The sequence below is a fragment of the Urocampus carinirostris genome, chromosome 11 (assembly GCF_059441175.1).
Source record: "Urocampus carinirostris isolate Australia breed hairy pipefish chromosome 11, RoL_Ucar_1.0, whole genome shotgun sequence".
Taxonomy (NCBI): Eukaryota; Metazoa; Chordata; class Actinopteri; order Syngnathiformes; family Syngnathidae; genus Urocampus; species Urocampus carinirostris.
Window position 1 is genome coordinate 39,570,584 of NC_142359.1, and position 23,739 is coordinate 39,594,322.

Genomic DNA, 23,739 nt, shown 5'->3' on the forward strand with positions numbered 1-23,739 from the left:
TGATGCTACAGTGCGCTAGCATCAAACGCCGCTGTAGTGTCTAATTTCGACTCCCCTGTAAAATCCTCCCCCCGTGCGCTTCCGACAGCAATCGTATTCTATATAATAAGCTTATTAAAACAATAAAGCTATCACTTCAAAATGCTTATGAAAAACATGTTACCCAGTCTCAAGGCTGCAAAGGTTTGTATTTTCTGTCCCTGTTAAATAGGCTGTTTGAAATTTAAAATAGCATCAATGGTTGATATTGTGGTTTGGTTTTCAAAATAGAAATGCCAACTAATTTTTTCCTCCCAAAAATATCTTTACATACAAATTTAAATTTAAAGTATTTTAATGGATATTTTAGTTACCCTGATAACAATTGATTTTTTTTATCTTTTATCTTTTTATTATTAAGGATATGTACAGAATGATATAACGAAACACATGTACAATATAACATGTTAAACTACATAAATAAAAAAGTTTGAAAAAAAATATGGTGTAAGATTTTTTTGTATTTTGTAAGGGAAAATACAACAGTTTGTAAGGGCATGGAGCCGTGGAGGTTGACAGGTATGGTAATGGATTCTGGCCGAAACCGTTCAGTTAATTTCAGGCACGTCACAATGGCACGCTTAAGCAATCCTAACCACAGAAAGAAAAAACGCTCTGCAGACCATTTACATTTACATTTACTCTGCCAAACACTGCTCTCAACAATAGTCGACCAGGGATCTTTGATCGCAGCCACAACTGTGCATTTCATCTTGGTGCCAAATCATATTGTTCATATCGCTCCGTCTCTCTCTCTCTCTCTCTCTCTCTCTCTCTCTCTCTCTCTCTCTCTCTCTCTCTCTGTCTCTCTCTCTCTCTCTCTCTCTCTCTCTCTCTCTTTCTCTCCCATACGTCATGCCATGCAGCATTGTAAAGCCTAAGCTTTTAGGATTCAAGATATGATGAACATATCAAAACATACTCATCACAGAAACATCACGATCAGTCTGAAACAAGATACCCGAAATTATGAAAAGGGGATAGCTCAACAAAAAGCACTGGGAACTTCTACTCATTATACAATGGTGGAATATGGTGTGTTGACATTCACAAAACTCCAGTGAATCCAACCATGTAAAATATTTAATTAAAATACACAAGTTAAAGCAGACAAAAAAATAAATAAATCCACCCTGAAAGCATTCCTGAATTGTATGACAAGCTTTGTTGTAATCCCTTTGCTCTGCTTAATAAGTCCCCTTTAAAAATAGGGCATTTGATCGCAAAACAAAATTCAGGAGACAATAAAAAAACTTCTATTTCTGTGTGTTCCAACTCAGATTACTCAACCTTCAGACTGTTACCTTTCAAAAAAAAAAAAAAAAAATGTCCTTATTCTACAAACTGTTCAAGAACAGCATTCAATACACTTGAGGTACGTTTTGGACTGGGAATTTAGGCAAATTTTACAGGAACAGAACTGTATATAGTATATATATACTATATTTAGCCCACGTTTGCTCTCTGATTCTCAATCGGTAGGTCAGCAAATCCGGTCTAACGAAGGCCACCAAAAAGCAAAGAAAAAAAGGGTGAGACAATACTTTGCGCATTTTCACATTTCGCGGGTGGTTTTGGTCCCCTTCAACCTCGTAAAACGGGGGATCTCTGTACTCTACAAAAAAAAAATGGCAAGCCTGCCGGCATTGCGCACGCAGCCTACACACACACACACACACACACACACACTCGCTCACTCACTCGCTCACTTGCTTGCTACTCGTTGCTCACAGCGTGAAAAGTGGATAGAAGCCTTCCCTTGTGCTAGGAACATGCCGCCGCTACGTGCTGTAACCGAGCCGAAGCACTTTTAGAATCTGGCCATGAAACTCTTGGCACGGGGGCCATGGACCGAGCGGACTGACCCCTGACCTCGTTTTAGGAGGCATGGAGGAGGCGGCGGCGTGGGTGGAATTCGGCTGCCTTTTTGCAAACTTTTAATCATCCATTTGTCTGATTGGCTTACGAGCAGCACAACATGGCGACTGATGACAAAATCCCGGTGAGTAAAACCTGTCATAAGTTGACAGTTTAGTAGACACTCAAAATAAGGTGAGAAAGAATTTTGAGCTTACAACAAGGATGACAGGAGAGGATTGTACAAAACCCTCAAGATGCCTGCCAAAACCTGTTAAAAAGGAGCCCCGCGCCCTTTCTGTTTATTAAAATATTTTAGGTTACAAAAGGCAGATGAGCCCTAAAGGGTGTGGGTAAGATTGGAATTAAAATATAGAATTATCTTTATTGTCACTGATATCACTGTTGTGAAACATTGTTTGCAAAAAACTGACCTAAGTTATAATAATAATAACAATGTCTTCTCAACTGGGTAGAGAGCAGCCTATGATCTTTTGGGCTGATTGGCCAATAGTAAGAAAGATGTAAACAATGCATAATGGTCAAAATAACAAACAACCGTGAGGAATAATAGTCAAAACAACAAACAACCCTGGCATCCTATGCAATCTCCTTCGCAGAAGTCCAATAGTAAAAAATGAACTACAGTACATTGTTTATTGTAAGCAAGCAAAATCATCTTTTTCAACCTGCAAAAAAATAAAATAAAAACACTCTTAAATTAACAGAAACTTAGCCCTATCTATCAATCTATCTATCTTGCTATCTACCCTGGTCATATCCCTCGAGAGGGGTGACCAACAGCAAGACAACACATTCAAAAATAAAGAAATGAAAAAAAATAAAAAATAACTAAATTAAAAAGAAGCAAAAAAAAACACACACAATTTTTTTTGGACCACGGACAACCCAAATGCCCAAACACCCAAAAAAGTTAAGCACCTCGGCACCCAAGTTGGTCATGCTTTCGTCCCTCCAGATGAAACAGGACACAAGAAAGCGACCATGTCACCCGGGTCAGGGTGACACAACACACTCTTTTGTTCAACAGCAGGGTCCGACAGCTTTCACTCTTGGTCTCCTTCCATTTACTTCTGCTCTGTAGATCCTCTTTAACATTCGCTCCTCATCCATCCTCTCCATGTGTCTAAACAACCGAGTACTCTCTTATCCACACACTTGCTCAGTTTCACTACTACTCCAGTTCTGTCTCTCAAAATTTCATTTCTCAATCTATCCAATCTTGTCACTCCTAACATACTCCTCGAACACTTCATCTAAAAAACATTTAATTTACTTCTCAAATCTGCGTTCAGGCTCCAAGTCTCTGCACCATACAACACAGTCGGCACAATCAGACTCTAATACAGTCCCCTTTTAACATCCATACTCATACTCTTGTTGCTCATCTCTCTGCTCAGAGCACCCAAAACCTTGCTTCCTTGATTCACTCTGTGCAATACCTCACACTCCATCCCACCAACTGCAGCCACATCACAACCCAAGTACCTAAAGCTTTCAACTTCTTCCAGCACCTGTCCATGCAACTTTATTTCTAACGCCATGCCCACTCCTTCACGTGAACACTTCATCACCTTTCTCTTCCCAACATTCACACATAACTTATGCCTATTGCACACTCTTCCAAACTCCATGAACAACCTTCTCATGTTTCATCAGAATCAGCCACAAGCGCTGTGTCATCTGCAAACAACAACTGACTTACTTGCCACACCGTTCCACTGCTTTCAATCATCTCTACACCTCTGCTAAATACTTTTGCATTCACCTCTCTCACCACACCATCCGTGTACAGATTAAACAGCCATGGTGACATCACAGACCCCTGTCTCACACCAGTCAACGCAGGGAACCACTCACTTGTCTCACTCCCTACTCTTACACATTCTCTGCTGTTCACATAAAAACTCTTCAATGCTTCCAACAACTTTCCACCCATTCCATACATTACCATCACCTGCCACAACGCCTCTCTATCAACTCTGTCATACGCATTTTCCAAGTCCATGAAAGCCAAATAAACATCTTTACCTTTTACAAAATATTTCTCACACACCTACCGTACTGCCAACACCTGATACACACATCCTCTTCCTTTCCTGAAACCACTCTGCTCCTACATCACCACCTCATCTGTTCTTCCTCTCACTCTCTTATTCAATACTCTTCCATACAGCTTACCCGGCACAGACAACAAATTGATACCTCTCAAATTACTACATTCATACTTATCACCTTTACCCTTATACAATGGCACCACACATGCACTACACCAATTAACAGGAACCACACCACTTAAAAAGCATACATTCAACAAGCGTACTAACCATTCAATCATAGCCGTTCCACCTTTCTTCAAGTATTCAGCGGTACAAACATCCAACCCGGGCGCCTTCCCCCATTTCATTTGTTTCACTGCCTATCTTTACTGCTCGGGCATAAATTAGCTGCATCATTGCATAAGCCGCTGCGTTGAAAGCTTAGGGAAAAGGTTGCAGCTTATAGTCCGAATTTTATAGTAATTGAACTGCTTGTAAATGAGCATAAATATCGGAGCATCATTATCGGAGATTTATTTAGAAGATGTCAGACAAATATCTAATTGTAACATCCTTTGTATAAACAACAATGTTTACAAGCAAGTTTCATTGTCAGTGTAAATTGCAGAACGTTAAAAAACAGGTAACAAATGGCTCTTGCTTTTATTTTGAAAATTGGACCACAAACTGTGTAGCAGCGGATGTAGAAGGACAACATGACTTTTTATTGGATTTTTAGTTTGGAGTGGAAGAATTTTAATTTACCTGTTGCCTGGCCCTATTTTTACTACTTTCAGTTTGTTTCTATTTACGTTGGGATGATATCCAAGGTAAACAATGGGGTTTGCAATCCTCAAAAAAGCTCAACCTCCATTCTTAGGACAGAAAAAAATCCCGCCACAAATGAGAGAGAATGTGCATGCCCCACTCATACTATAGTTTCTTTTGTGCCGCTCTCTTTTTTTATTGTCATTACGCTTCTCCCTCTGCCTGTCAATGTGTCGCGGTCGGCAACAGTTGTTTGTTTTTGCTCTTCTGACCACCTGCCACCTAAATACGGCAAATATCACCTTTTTTTCGTCCCTCTCAGTTTGTTCCTCAAATAATTGACGAGCTGCGACGACCGTCACTTGAATTTTTGATGAATCTGTTTTCCGGATGAATCAATGAATCGTACTAGATAAAATATTTTTATTCTTAGTCACCAGTCTCAAAAAATGAACTAAGTAGCACTGTGGAAAAGCATATTTTTAATAATGATTTTGTTGATTTGGTGACGTCAGACTATGGCAATTATATTGATCTTTATTATGCAAAACAAAGTTATTGCCAGAGTGCTACCTCCAAAATAGCCCCATGATATGTGAGATTCCACAAAATAGCCCCAAATAGCAGCAATAGTTGACCGGGGACAATAGATCGTAGCTGCAACAATGCATTTCATTTAAGGTGGAAATTGGAAAAACAAGCCACTACACATGACACAAATTTGTTTTCTTGCTTCCCACTCAGCAATAGTCGACTGGTCATGTGACTGATCATGTGCAAAACAGTTCAGTTCATTTTAGGCGGTCCACAATGGCATGCTTCAGCAGACCCATCCCAAAAAAAAACGTGCTCCGCAGATCCCTCATCTCAGCAAAAGTTGACCGGGCGAAAATGGATTATGGCTGTATGGGTGCTGTTCATTTTATGTGGTAAAAAAACTGAAAGAAAGAAGCTCATTACACAAATCAGCATAAATATAAGCTCTGCCATTCCCTCCTTGCAGCATTAATCGACCAGGGGGTAATGAATTGTGGCTGCTCGATTGCGGTTCATTTTGGGTGGGAAGCACAAGAAAGAAATAGGTGATGACACAAATTTGCTCTCTCAGCCCCCATTTTAAGCAATATTGTTTATTGTAACAACCCAAAACGCAGACCTCCATTTTTCCATCTGATAAAAACGGCAGCACTAAAAATCACCCTCGCGTGTCCTCGATGTTCCGTCTCCTGGCAAACAATTGGTCTAAATAAAGAATTGGAGGAGCAAAGGTGATTCGGCTGCCCACAAGAAAGTTCTCACTTGAGTGTTTTTGAGAACCTGCCAATAGCCACTCGTGCTCCTGATCATTCAAGCGCTTACGTAAGCCCTGCTTTGGCGAGGGAAGCCTTGGACATATCGTTTGATTTTCCCATTTTCTAATATCCCTCCCTCCCTTAGGTCCAGGTTTCTGCGTCCAAGGCGGGAATCCACTTCGCGCACGGACGGCGCAAAGTGGACTACGTCCTGGTCTTCCACCAGCGGAGACAAGCCTCCCTGGATCGACTGTCAATGGTTTCTAACGGCAACCTGGACGGGAAAGGGGACACGGGCCAGGCCGCGGTCTTCATTGAGTTGGATGAGGGTGGACAGGTGGAGCCTGGTGGAGGCTCGGAGCCTGGTGACGGAGAAGGGGCGGAGCATGGTGACCCCGACACGCATCTCATCAGGCAAGAGTTCGAGGCCAACCTGCTGGAGGCCGGCCTGGAGATTGAAAGAGATCAGGAGGTGGGTTGATCCCGTTTGGTGTTTCCATTTCTTTATGGGTTGTGACCGGTGTTGGGACTTACGCGTTACAAATGAATGCTTTCCTGTAACCAGTAACGTGCTACTAGTAAAATATTGTAACTCGACTGCCGTTACGGTACTCAGCTACTTTCAAATACCATCTAATTAGTAACAAGGTCCAGTTATATATATCATATATGCATACAGTATATATATATATGTATATATATATATATATATATATATATATATATATATATATATATATATATATATATATATATATATATATATATATATATATATATATATATATATATATATATATCCATCCATCCATTATCTGCACCGCTTATCCTCAGTAGGGTCGCAGGGGTGCTAAAGCCCATCCCAGCTGTCCTCGGGCAGTGGGCAGGGGACACCCTGAACTGGTAGCCAGCCAGTTTCAGGGCAACAGTATAGATAGATGTATGTATATACATATATATATATATATATATATATATATATATATATATATATATATATATATATATATATATATATATATACACACACTTTGTACATCTATATCATACCTGTCAACCTGTACGGTTTTGCCATACAAAGTACGTTTTTTATGCATTTTAAGATGAGTATGACGTACAAGGAAATTTGTCAATGAAGGGTACCATCCGGTATATACCGACTATCACGAAACGGCAAATCAATTAAGTCAGAGGAGTTCGCCGCGGAAGCCTCAGTCTCGGTATCGTTTTTTTCGTTGCAAACAAAGCGAGCGATTTGATGCTACTGTGCGCATGCGTCTGCCGCCTGGGGATTTCCCGTCATGCATTATTCCGAAAAAAAATATATATATATATGATCTATGATTATTTTGTATTTTGTATGGGGAGAATATGACAGTTTGTAAGGGCATGCTATATACTTTATACGCTGTATATACACTACTGGTCACCGAGTTGTTTGTTTTAAATGAAAAGTCAGCTTTTTTTTTCCTTAATAAAATGAGTTGTATGCTAAATAGAACGTAGAAATCGTGATTTTTAAAAAAAAAACATATTGTCCTTTAAACTTTGCTTCCCTCAAAGAATGGATGTTTATATGCCATCGCAAACTTTTTGGGGGGTGTGTGGCAGATATATATTTGCAAATTGAAAGTTATGGATTTCCGGTACCAAAATAACAATAAAGAAAAATGAAGAAAAAAAGTTGCTCAGTAAAGAAAAAATATGTAACAAGGTTTAGAACTTGAAAATGTACCATAATTACATTTTTCAATTTGAAGACATCTTACTTTTTTAGAATTGTGTTTCTTTATTTCATTGGTTTTCTTATTATCATTATTTAATTGAATTTAAAGAAAAGGGTCATATTAATTTCCGAATACACTTTTACAGAAAAATGACTCGTACTGTCAAATAAACCACAGGAGGCGGGGCTCCAGGCAGGGCTACACATAACCGATGTCCAGGAACACCAATCGATCTTAAGGATCAAGCACAGAACCCACCCACTGATTTTGATTGTTAGCGGGAATCTGTCTTCCGTAAATTGGTGTTATGAAATAAAAAGGTCGTTGTCGAAAAGAAAGAAAAATATTTGATATAAAACTATGGAAATGAAAGTTCAATACATTATTATGAAGAATATGATGTTATTAAACATACAATTTATGAAAGATTTAAGGCAAGATAAAATATTAATAGAATACTTCTTCAACAATATAATAAATATTTCATTATACAGAAATGACCCCCAGGTTTAAAAAAAGGAGTAAAAAAGATTTTTATTTAATTCAATCGACTGGTTTTTAATGCATACTGGCACTCTTGGGCTTCCATAGTCTGTGCGGCATGTTTAGAAGCGTTGCCTTCTGTGTTACCACGGCAACAATGTCAGCTTTTTCGCATATTTACCCATTTTTGATATTCGAGCACGATTGTTCATATCACATCAAGATCCAAGGTATATTCAAGTCAGAAAGAAGCTTTCTGCTAGATTTTTTTAGTCTCACTTTCTTGTTTTTCTACATCAAGCTTCAGGCGTCGTGTCGATGGCCTCCCACTTGGCAAGCATCATTCATTTTCAGCGTTTCCTCGACTCCCGCCTCTCACTTGGCAACATGCTGTTGCCTAAATGATCACCCTCTTCTATGTAATACCCCCACCCCCTTTCTCCGGCTGCGTCCTAGTTCCCCCCCCCTACTGAGATAAAGACACTGGAAATCCCTCTCCTAATTAACCTTCTCCAGACTCGCAATGTATTTATATCCGTTGCTTTTTGTGGGGAAGGTGAATGTGGTCAAAGTATTTGATTCTGTCATGAATGTCTTTACAGTAGCGTGACGGAAAAGACCTTCAAAATAATTGTGGGTAATTCTTCAATTTTTTTCACATTTTACCCATAATAAACTCAACATAAACTCTTGATTATCATAGTTAATAGGGACCAGACAAGAAAAAATTGCTTTTTCAGCTCTAAGCCTTGGGTGTCCAAACTTCTCAGAAAGCGGGCCCAATTTGATAAGTCTAAAATGTCTGAGGGCCCACAATTTAAAAAAATCACCCTTCGTCAAAATGTTTGCAGTGCTTGGCAATCAGCATCTTCGTAGCTCACCTTTGTAACATTTTTATTTGACCCACCATTTTTATTTGCTGTGACGTTAAAACAGATTCTATTTGCTTCCCTGTTTTAAAGCGTTCATTTACAGTTAGCTTTTTGTAGTCAGCATCAGTGTTTCCTCTAAGCTGCGCGCGTGCACAATTGCGCAGTGCTCGCACAATTGTGCACTGCTCAAACATTCTCAGCGCACAAGAAAATCTAGCCAGCACACAAAAATGAGGGCTCAAAATTACTTATTAAGAAGCGACTTAAGTCAAAGTTACAGTGCATGAAGGTAAAAATACATGTGTTCCCCTGACGTTGTGTCCTAAATGCGGTATTTTGAAGTCGAGTCGAAGTAGAACGAAGTTGAGTAAAGTTAGTAGAGTTTGTCGAGAACCGTCTTCTTCGGCTCGGCTCACTAAATGGAACCGGCTCTTTCGGCTCCTAACGGGTCTTCAGGTTGTTTTTGCTTCTTTAATCCCAACATGACAAAATATTATGTAAAATTATGCACAAAATGACTTAAAGGAATGGGGGAATAGAACAAAAAAGAAAAAAAATACCAAAATGAAAAAGTAGTGAAAAGCTGAGAAAAAAAGAAAACAAAAGGAAGAGAAAAAAGAGGGAAAAATTTAGAAAAAAAGCCAGAAAAAAAAGAAAAGAAAGAAATGTAGGAAAAAAGTAAATAGAGAACAAAAAGAAAAAAGTAACAGCTCGGAAAAAATAAACACAATGAGATTTTTTTTAAAGGAATTTTAAAAAAGTAGAAAAAAACACGGAATAAATAATTTCCAATTATATCAAGTGAATTTTGTTGCCAACATTGTACTTCCACTAAAAAATGTGATTAAGTACAACTCTATCTTACACCGACTAAATAAGCCCCCAAAAATGTTAATATTATGCGACAAAATATACCAGGATATAAAAAGAAATGGATATCTTGTGAGAGAATTGTAAGAACAAATGACGTTTGTAGGCCGTACAACCTTTGCAATAGTACATGAGTCAATTCATTCAAGAGAAAAATAATTTTGCATTGCCGGAAACTCAGCAAAATGTAACTTGATGTCAAGTTTTGGACATGTTTGATAATTAATTATCTTGCCACACTTGGGATTATGGTAGCTCACTGTCGTTTCAAGCGTTGCTCACCGACTTTGTGTGAACGCTCAGATCCATGGAATATTAGAGGGAACATTGGTCAGCATGTTTGGTCTCACATTGCCTCTTGACTTTATATTCTTTGAGAAGCCACTATCTTTTCTCGGATTTTGGGGAAAAAAATACCCCAATTTCCACTTGTCCTGGAAGCGGTGGCCCTCGCAGTCAACATTCCTTATTTTATTTACAGTCGCCGTAACAGAAATGGGGTGGGATAAACTTCTCACAGAAAGCCAAGGGCAAGGTGACCAAAGGGCTACTGCCGTCATCTGGTGAAATGGAGATTTTTTTTCAAACATATTTACTTTATACAGTAGTCAACATTACTGGCGGGACACATATTATTGATTTTATGACAAAGGCCAGTAAAATTTGATCAGAGCCCGTAACTGGCCCCTGGCCCAGACTTTGAACATATCAACTCTAAGCAATAGTCGAGCAGGGATAATGGATTGCAGCTGAGTAGGTTCTATTCATTTTAAGCAGAAAAAAGAGCCACCAAACATGACAGAAATCTGCTCTTTTTGTCCCCACTATTAGCAAAAATTTACTGAGGATAATAAATCTCAGCCAGAACAGTGCAGTTTATTCTAGGTAGGCCACCATTTCACACTTCAGCGGCACAAACCACTAAACAAATTGACTCTGACAGACCCTGCTCTTAGCTATAGTCAGCCGGGGATAATGGATCACAGTCACAAACTTGCAGTGAGACAAAAGTGCCTTCTGCCAGTCTCTGCTCACAGAAATATGGTATGGGCATATTGGATCATGCCATTGGCCACCACTCTCAGCAACAGTCAACTGGGAATAATGGATCATAGCCACAACCGTGCATTTCACTTAGAAGGGCCAGAATGGAGAGCCTCCTGACAAAGTGCCTTTTGTCTGTCCCTGTGAAAATACAATATCGGCAAAAAAAATAGCCATGAGTTCCAACAAAAGTGCACACTGCTGATCCAAACTCGCAGACAAACGGGCTGGGAGTAATAGATCCCCGCTACACAATTGTATTTCTATTTTTGATGGAAAAAGCAGCAAAACAGAGACAACAGGCCTGTGCTCGCGCCAATATGTGTATAGAGAGAGGGATTGCAAAACATTTTCCATCCCACAATGCAATGAGGCCGACAAGCGCAAAATAACGAGGGATTACATGCAATTAACACTATTCCCATCTTAGTCATTTTCATTTCCCATTTTTCCATTTTCATTCCTATGGGACAGTTGTCCCAGGGTTTCCAGTGTGCTGCCCCTCGGTGCATGTTCAAATGTACTTTAGCAGTAGTTTAAACTCCTTCGTCTCAAAACTCTGAATACAGCGAGATGTCGGTCCACAAGTTTATTGATTTGAAAAAAGGTGTACAACTGAGAAAAGGAAAAGGAGCATTTCTTCAAATATACTATATTTTACATTGCAGTCTATCATACAGAAAGTAAATTATTATTAAGTCTTGAAAGTTTGTCATCCGTTTGCTTGAATTATCTATTAACCAATAAGTTTGACAGCTGTTCCAGACATACCGTACCAAATGCTTGAAAAGACCAGTCCCAAAATGCCAAACAAAGCATCAACATTTGTCACAAGGTAGGAGGAGCGGACCAGAACGGAGGCAGGAGGCAGGAAGGGAGAACTCAATTGCGTTGACAATCACAACTTTTATTTAACAAAATAAAAGTCGTCCAAAACAGAACAAAACATTCTTACACTCAGAATGGGCAAGTACAGGATTCCTCCGACTCAGGCGAAAACAGACAGGCAGACAGGACGGAAATTGTGTAATGAGCCAGCACCCGCAAAACCCACAACCCAGCCTTAAGTAGCACACACGCAATTAGCTTATCTGCTTCAGCTGGTGCCCAGGGGGCGGGGCCAGCCGGTCGCCAAGGCGACTATGCTGGCCATGACAACATTGACCAAAGTGAACATAAAAATCGATGACATATGGACAGATTTTTTGTATGGCAAAAGATATGGGCAGATGTCTATGGATTAAAACAGGCTGTGTTTTATTATGTGCTCCTACTTCCTGATTTGCAACTGGCTTATCATAAATTCCTGATTCTCTTAACGGGCTGGTGCGATTAAAGTTACAATAAACCCACAGAACATCCCAACTCAAAAAACAAAAACAGCACATTAAGTATTCCTGAATTACCCCCCAAAATTCAAAATGCCTCCTTTAAAAATTTTCATTTTGTTTACTCTTTTCCATTTCCGAAATATTAAAACCTTTGCTGTTTTGGGACAGTAAGTGCCTGTTGTTAGACAGTAAGAGCCCGGTGTTCTACAGAAAGTGGCCGTTTTCAATTGGTAGCGGTAGCTTTAAGACTGGAAGTGCCTGCGTCAAACCGAAGGTGGCCTGTTTTCAAAAGGAAGTGACTGAAAGAGATCTATCTTGACCCAGAAATGCGTCTCTTTTAGACCAGGAGTGCCAGATTCAAACCACAAGTTACCTTTCTTCAACCGTTGTCAACAGGGTCGTTGCCAGATATGAGTCTCACGGGGGGCATAATAAAAGCACGGGGGGCACAACTATTTTTATCTTTGGTGTTTTTTAGGGTTGTGTTTCACGATTAGCTTATTTTTAATGTTTGGTTTACTTTTGTATTCTTTAGTTAAGTTGTTGTCACAATAAAAAGTGAATATTTTAAATAAACATTTTGTTGCTTCATGCAGGGATTCCAGTTTATAATTGCTTAGAATAAAACAGATTAAATGAGTTAAACATTCTCGATAGCATTCTTCGTTTTTCCATTTTTCTTTTATTGTTTTGTTTCTGTTTTCCCTAGCTTTTAACTTTTTTTTCTCCTACTTTTTGTCTCTTTTTTCCTTTTTTCTTATTTACTTTATTCTTTTTTTGCTTGTCTTTTTTTATTTTTATTTTTTTTACAAACAGCCTTCACCACTGCATCCAATTTTCTTTGGGTGGGGACAGTGTGTCAATGGGTGGGTGCCACTTTTAGATTTTTTAAAATTTCATCATAGTTTTCAGTTATATTCAGTCTAGTTTTGTTGAGATCAAAGTCCAGCTGTTAGTTGTTCACCAAAAAGCCCAAATGTTTTTGGGATGGTAGTGAATCCGTCAAGCAGGAAGTGGCTAATGTGATAAGAGAGGAGATAATGAAACAAGAGTAGCCCGAGTGGCAGCAATATGAAGCAGCCTGTCCATCAAACCGCTACATAAGTTGCAGACCAACAGACCAGGGCGAGTCAACCATCTCGGGGGGCGTCCAAGGCCAGAAAGGGAATCGGGTTGCCACTGTCCCCCCTCCGGAGAGTGTTACTTTACCTTCAACAATGGCTGCATTTGCATGAGGTCAATAATCCAATTGAAAACCCAATATTGAGTGTGACACAACAACTTTGGCATATTCGCTAAAATACCTCATGTGCATTGGTTGTATAGAGAGAATTGCTTTAAATTATATTAATTTGGTTTGGAATCGAATTTGGTGTTCGGTGTTCGTGCTCATGATCCTCTCAACATATTGTATTTTAGCGCTAAATTATTGTTTTTGCAGTTCATCGATATTAATAATGATTGATTAATTGAAAGGGACAGAATATATAGACACGCAAAAAATAATGCAATGTGGTTTGATTCTAAACAAACTACGATTAATTTACATAGCAAGGGAAGTCAAATGAAACCACAATAGACATTGTTGACATGAAAACTCACGGTGTTAAGGAGGAGGAGGAAAATTCCGCAGTCCTTGAAAGTACGGATTAATACGCCCGATTCTAAGAGAATCAACTGATTTCAATAATTATGATTTACTTCATAACGTGTCAGAATTATATTTATACCCATTGAGAGAAGGAGAATCATCCAAGGACCATCCAAGCCACGTGGTGGAATCTTGCCAGGCTTCCCCGCTGAGGGGCCATGGCCCTGGGCTTCAGCCTTCTTTGTCCCCATTTTCCAAGGGGTCAAAGGCAGCCAGTACAACAATAAATAAATATGATATCACAAAACAAGAGCACAGAATCACGTTTGGACGGCAGGAAACATATGTGCTAACCGGGACGATCTAAAGCTGGCAGAACGAGGTCTCGAGGACTTGGCCCTCTAGTGGTAGCTTCTGGATGTTCTCATAATATGGATTTTTCTCGTATGTCAGGCAAGCTTTTTGCTCCCAAGACATCTCATATCTAGAATTTCTCGCAACTAGAGAAGGTCGTATGTAGAGATATATTATAATGATATAATATTATATATTTTTATATATTATAGTATTCTCTTTTCAATTAGATCAAGAGTTTCCAAACTTTTTCAAGCGTCAAGCTACTTTTTGTTACTATTGAGAGCACCGTTTGATATGCAATTCTGAAATAGCAACTTAGCTAGATGGCTTGCTATATAGCGAAAAAGTTAGCTTGATAGTTAGCTAGAAAGTTAAACATGTAAAAAATTGCTAAAAACAAAGGTAGATAACAAGCTAGGAAGTTTGAGACTCTTGATCCAAACATAGCCAATGCTTCGATTCTCACGATACGAAGGGTACGACACCACCCGGGACGCCATGATGTTAGAGAAATGCTGCACCAGAACCAGGTTGCACCATGCACCACTTCGGTAACACGTCAATTTAGCTAGCTTGTACTCCACATAGAAATGCTTACAAATATCATTGACTCCAATCGTCTATAAAATTTAACTGAATTCACTACAACTTACTTAAGCCTCAGGTATGAGTGTCTTCTTTGTTGGTGTCTTTGTTTTATTCTGCCACCTGTGGGGGCTAGTTAGCACTTCAGTATTAAAACATAATGTCTAATTTCTCATCATGAGTGGGATTAAAGGTATCAATCAATATTCATCTATTTTTTTTCTTCTTTAGGTGAAGTCCCACGGCTTGAGCTTTACTCGCCTCCATGCACCGTGGCCGGTGCTGTGCAGGGAAGCGGAGTTTCTCAAAATTAAAGTCCCGACCAAGACAGTAAGAGACATATTCCGTATATATAGTACTTTTGAAAAAATAATACTAGTATAAATATAAAATTGACAGCAAAAAATGTAAAAATGAAATAAAAATATGAATACAAAAATAAATGAAAATAGAAAATAATCGATACATAAGTAAATGGGAAATAGAATTTACATTTAAAAGAAAAGAAAAACGATATGAAAAATAAAGAATTATAAAAAACAAAAAAAAACAAATTAAATCTCTTTAAAATTGTCAAGTATTAAATATGAACATAAAATAAAAATTAAATGATAAAAAATAAAGAACTAAAACATTATATAATCAAATAATTCCAAATTAAACATTAAAAACTTTAAAAATACTAAATAAATGAACTAAATATAATTAACAAAAATATAATTACAAAGAAATGATAAGATTGGATAAGATGTTGATTGGGGGACAGCCGGCTCCTTTCGTTCACTTTCAAGACCGGCTATAGAGATGTTTTGGTTGCAAATGACACAAGTCGGGTTCTGTCAAATATAGGGCTCACATTTTTCATGACCCAGTCCTCATTCGCCTTTTCTTTCGGCACATTAGTAAATATTATAAATCCAATCGTCATCTGACTAAATGGTAGTCGCTATTTTGGCATGCTCTAAAGAGACGTGACGCAAACAACTCGGAGGAGAGCGGAAAATCACACCGCTGAAAACAGCGTCAGGTTTGCGGGGGCTATTGGGATACCTGTTTCCGAAGAAAATTCCAAATACTCTTGATTGCGCGGCAGTAGATTCTATTTGTCTCATATTCGGTCCGACGTGTGCAACAGCGTTACGAAATCAAAGAAGAAAGTTCGTTCAACAGTGTGAACAACGTCTGGAGGAAGCTGAAGAGGCTTTTCCAGCCCAGAATGTCCCATCAGGACCACGGGCCCACCAAATTCCTCACGCATTGCTTCACCAGGGACAAGCTCCACTTGTGAGAACAAATCTGAAATTATTATTCATTAGAATTATTATTATTCATCCATTGCAAAAAAAAATGTGTTGCATTTCTCAGGTACAACATCACATCAAAAGACACCTTCTTCGACAACGCCACCAGGGGTCGCATCGTGAGTGTTGACGGCATTTGTGCTGAAAATATTTTTTTCAATCCAATCTCTGTTTCGTGTACAAGGTGTACGAAATCTTGAGGAGGACTGTGTGTGCACGGACCTGTCAGACTATTGGTAAGAACTTGGAATTATTTTTTTTATTTTTTTTACTTGCAGTATTTTTTAATTTTTATTCATTCTATATGTTTTGGTTTCTATTTATAGACATATTTCTCACACTCACTTACATTTTCTCTTTACCGGTGGTACAGACAATTAAGGACTAACATTGAACAAGTGTTAAACATATGTGTCTCCATTGAAAAGCATCATGAACTTATGCCATTTCCCACCCAAATAACACATTCGGCTACATAGTCACACCATCCAGAAAACTAAAATAACTCATTGAGTAAATAAATAAAATTCAAAAATTGAGTATGTATAGTAATAATACAACTTATACATTCAATAATCAATTACAAAATAATGAATCAATGGATTCATGAAAATAGGAATGATAAAAAATATACCCAAAAATAGAAAAGGGGGGGTAGCTCAGAGCTAATGATTATCTATATCAGGGGTTGTAAACCTCTTTGACACAAACAGCCATAAAAGCAAAAATATTTTCTCTTTTTTGACAGAGAGTAACACCACTTATTTTATGACAAATCTGATTTGATAAGATCTATCAGAAAATAATAATGACGTAACATAATATGTGTCCCATATCAATATAAATATACCACTTAAAATGTGTCTCCCTTCTACAGTTTTGAAGCTCATTTGGACGGTCAATTTTGTCCTACATAATGGTTTCAAAGTTAGGTGCAAACAAATTATTTTGTAAAAATGTCACAAAATACGTCAACGTATTTCCCTTCGGTGCAGACGGCGCTGGCAAGGTGGAGTAGGAGTGCGTGGGCTGTGTGTATAGAGCCGCTTATTCCTACCGCTCACCCAATCAATTTGCATTGCTGGAGTTTGGGGTTTTTTACAGTTTGTTCTTTGAGTTTCTGTCATAAAGTGTCTAAACAGTAAACATACATTGTTTAATGAGCTTCTTTAGCGATGCCCAGCCGAAACTAGGTCTGCTGTTGTGACACCTTGACTGTAAACTATAGTTTAGACCACATGTGTCAAACTCCCGGCCCGCAGGCCACATCCGGCCCGCCGTGTGATCATATCCGGCCCGCAAGACCATTTTACATTATTGTTATTAATGGATTACTAATGGATTAATTAGTGGGATTGTGGACGCGTTCTTAAAGGATGGGATGGGCACCCGTATGTTGCGGCAGGGGTAAACTAGTGAAAGCTGTCGGGCCCTGCTGTTGAACAAAAGAGTGTGTTGTGTCACCCTGACCCGAGTGACATGGCCGCTTTCTGGTGTCCCGTTTCATCTGGAGGGACGAAAGCATGACCAACTTAGGTGCCGAGCTGCCTAAATTGTTTGGGAAATTGGGTTGGCCATGGTCCAAAAAATTTTGTGTGTGTTTTTTTTACTATTTTTTTCCCTTTTATTTTCTTTGTTATTGTATGTGTTTGTCTTGCTGTAGGTCACCCCTCTTGAGGGATATGACGAAAGTAGATAGATAAATAGTTATTAATGGCCTGTTTTCTATCTTGTTCAAAACTTAAACAATTGATCCTGGCTAGATACACGCAAAGCCAAACCGAGACCTATATATCAGACAGTACTTTTCAGAATATATAGGGCACGTTTTCACTATGATTTACAGTCAAGGTGCCACACACACACACACACACACACACAAAAACTCGTTTTTGCTGTACAACGCTAAAGAATCCTTTATATAAAAGCTCACTGTATAATCTGTGTTCAGTGTTCAGATATTTTTTGATGAATCCACAGAACAAATTGTAAATACGCCAAAACACCGGAAGAGAACTTAAAGTTATTGGATTGGGTGAGTGGGAGGGATGGGTGGAGCTATGCAAAAAGTGCAAGCACTCCCTCCCATCTCTCGCCCTACTCCGTCTGCGCCAAAAGTAAGCACATCAGGCTCCCTGTTCTCAGAATGTTGTGACGTTTTTACAAAATAAATGCTTGCATCTGGTTTTGAGACCAATATGTAGGAAAAAAGGGTCAAAATGAGTTTAACCGATCTTGAGTAATTGCAAGAAAGAGACAAGTTTAAAGTGGTATGTTTGTTGATTGTAGGACATGGGCTCTGGCATTATTCTCTTTTCATAATTTTTATCAAATCATCAAAAATAAATGTGCTGAAGACTAAGCTTTTGTCAGGGGCGCGGGTTTAGCAATTTAGTAAATTTGTCTCATAATATATGGTGTAGCTCTTTCCCAAAATAAAATTAATACATTTTGCTTTTATGGGTCTTTGAGTCAAAAAGGTTCCCGACCCCTGCTATATACTATATATATATATATATATGTATATATATATATATATATATATATATATATATATATATATATATACTATACCCTTTTTGCCGCGCTGAAAACACAATACTGCAAAGAACTACACAGTGTCCGGCTGCGATCAGAGCAAATGATCAAATCAGAGTCATAAGAGCAAAGAAAACGGAATGATTAGAATTGTTATTTCTGAAAAATACATGTTTTATGTATATTTACAGGTTTTGTAGCATTTTCATATTTCTACTTTTGACAGGAGATATATTAAGGAGAGCAAAATCTTTTGGGATATTTAAGTTTTTTTTTTTAAATATATATTGACATAGGAGCAAAGGAATTTGAATGTTATTTTAATGTTTAGATGTTTAAGTTCTAAGTTGTATAATTTAACAAGCTATCTTTATTTACAGCAAAATAATAAATACTGTATAAGTGATTTAAGGTTTAAATTTAATATTGTTGTCTGTTTTTATTCATATTTATGTGCCAAAAACATTCAGTTTAAGTGTGTTCAATAAATGTTTATCCTGGTTGGCCCGCGACCTTAAGTGTGTTTTGAATTTTGGCCTCTTGTGCAATTGAGTTTGACATCCCTGGTTTAGACCGTGTCTAATATACACTAGACCCAACCTATATCAATTCAGTCTAGTTCCGGCTTTGCTCTTGCTAAAATCGGCTTTGTGTAGCAATACAGTAAATAATCACGCAAGTTGTATTTTATCTCAGAGCCAGATGTACTCATGAAATAAAAACATAGGTTCCCGCCCCCTAATCTATATCAAACTGCAAAGTGACCATTCGTATATTCTTGTTTTATTCTTGCTTTATTGTTGTTTGCTGCTATATTTACAGTAACCTTGGGTGTCCTTAAAGGCGCTTCGAAGTACAATATTTTATTATTATTATTATTATTATTATTATTATTAAGGGAAAACTCCTTTCATAAAAACTGTTCATCGGGTTTGCAAAATAATAATTCATGGATTTTTATGTTATTGACTATAATGACAGTCTTGACTCTTGGATCAATTACTAAAGACTCCAAAATATTTAAATGCAGTTTTTGATGAAACTAATATCTATTGTCAAATATTTAAATCAAATCTTGCATTTATTTATTTATTTATGAATTATATATGAAGTATATCAATATGAAACCTTTAAGCAAACAGGAAGGGAAAACAAAGAGCAAAAAAGGATGTTTATATCTATACACTCATAGATATACAACAATAGAAAATGGTATTGAAATAAAAAAGTTCCAAAACATTTTAATATGCATTCATTCATAATTAACCAAAAAATATTTCTAATTTGGTTAAAAACCTACATGTCCTGTTTTTTTCCCTCATTATTTTATTTGTTCTCAATCAATGTGAACTAAAATCAAAATGAAAACAAAATGTAACATAAACTTGGTAACAGAATAAAATTCTTTGCCAGGTATGCAGTATTAAAATATGAATAGTGTGATTGGCATGCCCAATCGAGCAGAAGGTGTCAGCTTGAGGGGAGTGGCTAAAAAAATGAATGACATATCTTTAGCCTCATTTTCTCTTAGTTTTGCTGCTCCATTTTGGCACCGTAACAAAGAGGGATTCCCCCCTCGCCGCTTTTACAAGTGGGTCAAGCATCCTCGGGGCAGAATGAGCCTTAGGAGACTTTTTCTGAGGTTCATTACTAGCTCACCCAATCATAGCGTCCCGCATCCCGCATTAGCAACACAGTTAAGAGAGTGTCCGTCGTCCGGAGCATGCATCCTCAGGTCAGGTCGTCCTCGTCCTCCCCTGAGGAGACTAAATTCGGCACTCCCAGTTTGCCTGACACTAAAAAGTCCAGCAGATGTGGCGCAACTTTTTACGAGCGGATGGAAAAGAGAGGAGTACATTGAACTCATTCGCTCCCATTTTCGGTTGTGGATGTAAAATATCCATTTTGACGAGGTGTTAATTCACAGTGGATTCTTTGGATGGTATGTGCCACTCATCACAGTAGACCCCCAGGATACGGCACCCCCACTTTACGACATTTGCTCTTTGCCGTGTGGAATAACATGTTTTTTCGTACCCTCTTAACGGCATTTTCCCCACTATAAAACATCAACAACAAATTATTTTGCATGCCTTAACACCAGTGTTGAGAATAACGCCGTTATAAATATAAATAAATCTTTTTCAGTTACAAGGTAATCTGATTAATTACTTTCTCTGCCTGTTACCATGACTAAAGGGTCAAAAGTAGTGCATTACTTAGAATAAAGCTGTTTTCCGTTCTCCTCCGAGTTGTTTATGTCACGCCTTTTTAGATCATGTCGCCATTCAAAGTAGCAACTACTAGCTAGATAGCGATTGGGAATACAGTATTTACTAATGCGTTGAAAGGAAAGGCAAATGAGGGCTGAGTCACAAAAATTGTGAGCCCTATATTTGGCAGTGCTGTTGTCATTGTTGCGGGTACCGACTCATGTCATCTGAGAACAAAACGTCTGTGTGGGCTGGCACTTGTGTTTTTGTGTTTATGTAAAAATGATAAGTTTATCATTTATTTTCTTATCTCTCTTTTTTCCTTTTTTATTGTATTTTTGGGTTTATTTTTATTTGAAGTTTCCATGTAATTTATCAAATTCACTTGATATTGTTTACTGCTGATTGTTATTTTATTATATAGTTTACTCTTCATATTTGTTGCACATCAAGTGTAGGATAACTCAGTTTTGCTGGTGAGGTGCAAGAAATAATACAAGGTTCTATAATGAAACTACCTGTCTGTTCAATTCAAGGGACTAGAATACTGCTCAAATTCTTTATCAGGCAAAAACTTATTTTTAAAGTAACAGATATACAGTATTTACTTTCCCTGGTAACTAGTCACTTTTACTAAAGAGTAATTCAATTACTAAATCAGTAATTTTTTGGAAGAAGTACTGAGTAACTATAACTAATAATTTCTTTGAGGTAACGTGCCCAACACTGGCAAACACATATAAAATTCAAACGTTGTGGTGTCCATGCAAATGACAAGTTCTGTCTGATATCAGTCAATGTCATGTAAAATGCTTGTCTGCTGTTGGTTTGCTTCACGGCATCATAAAAATGCTGAAATCATATTGACTGAACTACCTCCCACAATGCCTTTCTTTTTCTTCATTCAGTTTAGACTCTCGTGTGCTTGGTAAAGACTTAGCGAGTCTGAAATAAAATTGACCATCTTTGTACGTTTTCATACAGCTTATATGGAAATGTGCATTAAAAAATGTTTTCTACTGTTGGGACCAATCTAGAACTCATAACGTTTAAAGTAAAACAAAATATTATTTAGGTGAGTTTTTAACAACACAGTTGTAGGTAATTTGACCTGAAGACAACAGTTGCTTAAATCTTTTAAGGTTAAAGTGATTCTGAAATAATGAAGTCGGTTTCACTTTTAATCTGCCGTTCCCTCCCCCTGCCTTCACCCGCTACTCCACTCAACCAGCTCAACTCACACTAAATGTATATGCTATTCAAATTTCCTCTTACTTGTATGTTTGTTTACATAATTAATCATACATAAATATATGACGGATAACAACTATTTACTTTAAAGTTATCTGAAATACAGATGATTTGGAACATATGCTTTGCTGTTTTAATCCCCCGCTATACAGCGAATTCACTTCGTGATCTTCACAACAGATTAATGTCGTATCCCGGGGGTTTTCTGTACTACATCTAGCAGTGAATTTTGCACAAAAAAATGATGATTGCCGTTCTGCTTAGCTTTTCAGTTAAAAACTACATGAATTTGTATGACTCATCCGCAGGTATTACGACTTTGATAGCAAAAGGGGTTTACGACGCTGCTTTCCCTCTCCACGACGTGAGTTTTGATTTCCTTTTACAATTACAAGAGCAACAAAAGAAGTTCAATGCAATTTACGCATTTTTTAAAAAAAATATATTTTACTACATCAGGGAGATTACAATGCGTCTGGACATCCTGATGAAAGGAATGATCGGCAGGTAACATGTTTTTCAAACCTGGCCATCAGAGATTTTTTTTACCCTTTGGTATCTAACAATAAGCACCAACAAACTTTTTCATTTTTCTCTTCAAAGATTCTTCACGAAGAGTGGGCAAGGTATTCGGCCTTCTACAAATACCAGCCCATTGATTTGGTCAGGTAAAGAAATCATTTTCAAATCAAATTAATTATTAAATAATTCCACTCGGAAAAATAAATGCTTATAAAGTTTTGCATAAGATGAGCTTTCAAAATGAGACTCATACTTGGATGCAAAAGCATCTTTATTCGATTAAATTAATAAAAATGTTATGAAGTAGTTCTAGCCTATACCCCAAAACAAGTATTTAACTTTAGGGAAAAAAACACTGGGGAAATTGCAATTCGTAAATGTGATGTACTAGCTTTACGCTTTAAATACATGGAGGTAGTATGCCAAAGTAAAAGCCATTCTTTCCAGAGGCTAAAGAATACATGCCCTTTAATATTATGTTATCTGTAAAATTTGAATGATATTTCAAGATATTAAATTATGTTTTGGTTTTATTAGCTTCCTCCTTGATCTGCTACCTTATCGTGGTGGAGGAGTTTGTGTGTCCCAATGATCCTAGGAACTATGTTGTCGGGGGCTTTAAGCCCCTGGTAGGGTCACCCATGGCAAACAGGTTCTAGGTGAGTTGCCAGACAAAATGCAGATCAGATGACCCCTTATGATGAGAAAAAACAAGGATCCTCAGTTTCCGAAGCGAGTTACCGGGGCCCCCTTCTGGAGCCAGGCCTGGAGGTGGGGTCCGCTGGCGAGCGCCTGGTGGCCGGACCCTTACCCACAGGGGCCGGCCGGGCACAGCCCGAAGGGACGACGTGGGTCCCTCTTCCCATGGGCTCACCACCTGTAGGAGGGGCCAATGGGGTCGGGTGCGCAGAGAGCTGGGTAGCGGCCAAGGGAGGGGTCCTTGGCGCGACGATCCCCGGCTACAGAAACTGGCTTTTGGGACATGGAACGTTACCTTTCTGGCAGGGAAGGAGCCCGAGTTGGTGCGCGACGTTGAGA

General features: G+C 38.2%; 1 protein-coding gene across 3 annotated transcripts in view; it reads left to right on the forward strand.

Annotated features, from left to right (window-relative positions):
- ano2b (anoctamin 2b) overlaps positions 1-23,739 on the forward strand; it is an 89,165-nt gene that overhangs the window by 8,370 nt on the left and 57,056 nt on the right. For 2 of the 3 annotated variants that reach the window (XM_088348566.1, XM_088348567.1), the window contains exons 3-10: positions 6,162-6,488; positions 15,108-15,206; positions 16,012-16,160; positions 16,242-16,296; positions 16,362-16,413; positions 22,488-22,543; positions 22,639-22,686; positions 22,783-22,847. In XM_088348566.1, coding sequence (XP_088204692.1) covers positions 6,162-6,488; positions 15,108-15,206; positions 16,012-16,160; positions 16,242-16,296; positions 16,362-16,413; positions 22,488-22,543; positions 22,639-22,686; positions 22,783-22,847 — 851 coding nt within the window. Of the gene's footprint in view, positions 1-1,757; positions 2,042-6,161; positions 6,489-15,107; positions 15,207-16,011; positions 16,161-16,241; positions 16,297-16,361; positions 16,414-22,487; positions 22,544-22,638; positions 22,687-22,782; positions 22,848-23,739 lie in introns of those variants that run through there. The other variant, XM_088348569.1, reaches the window with a different exon arrangement.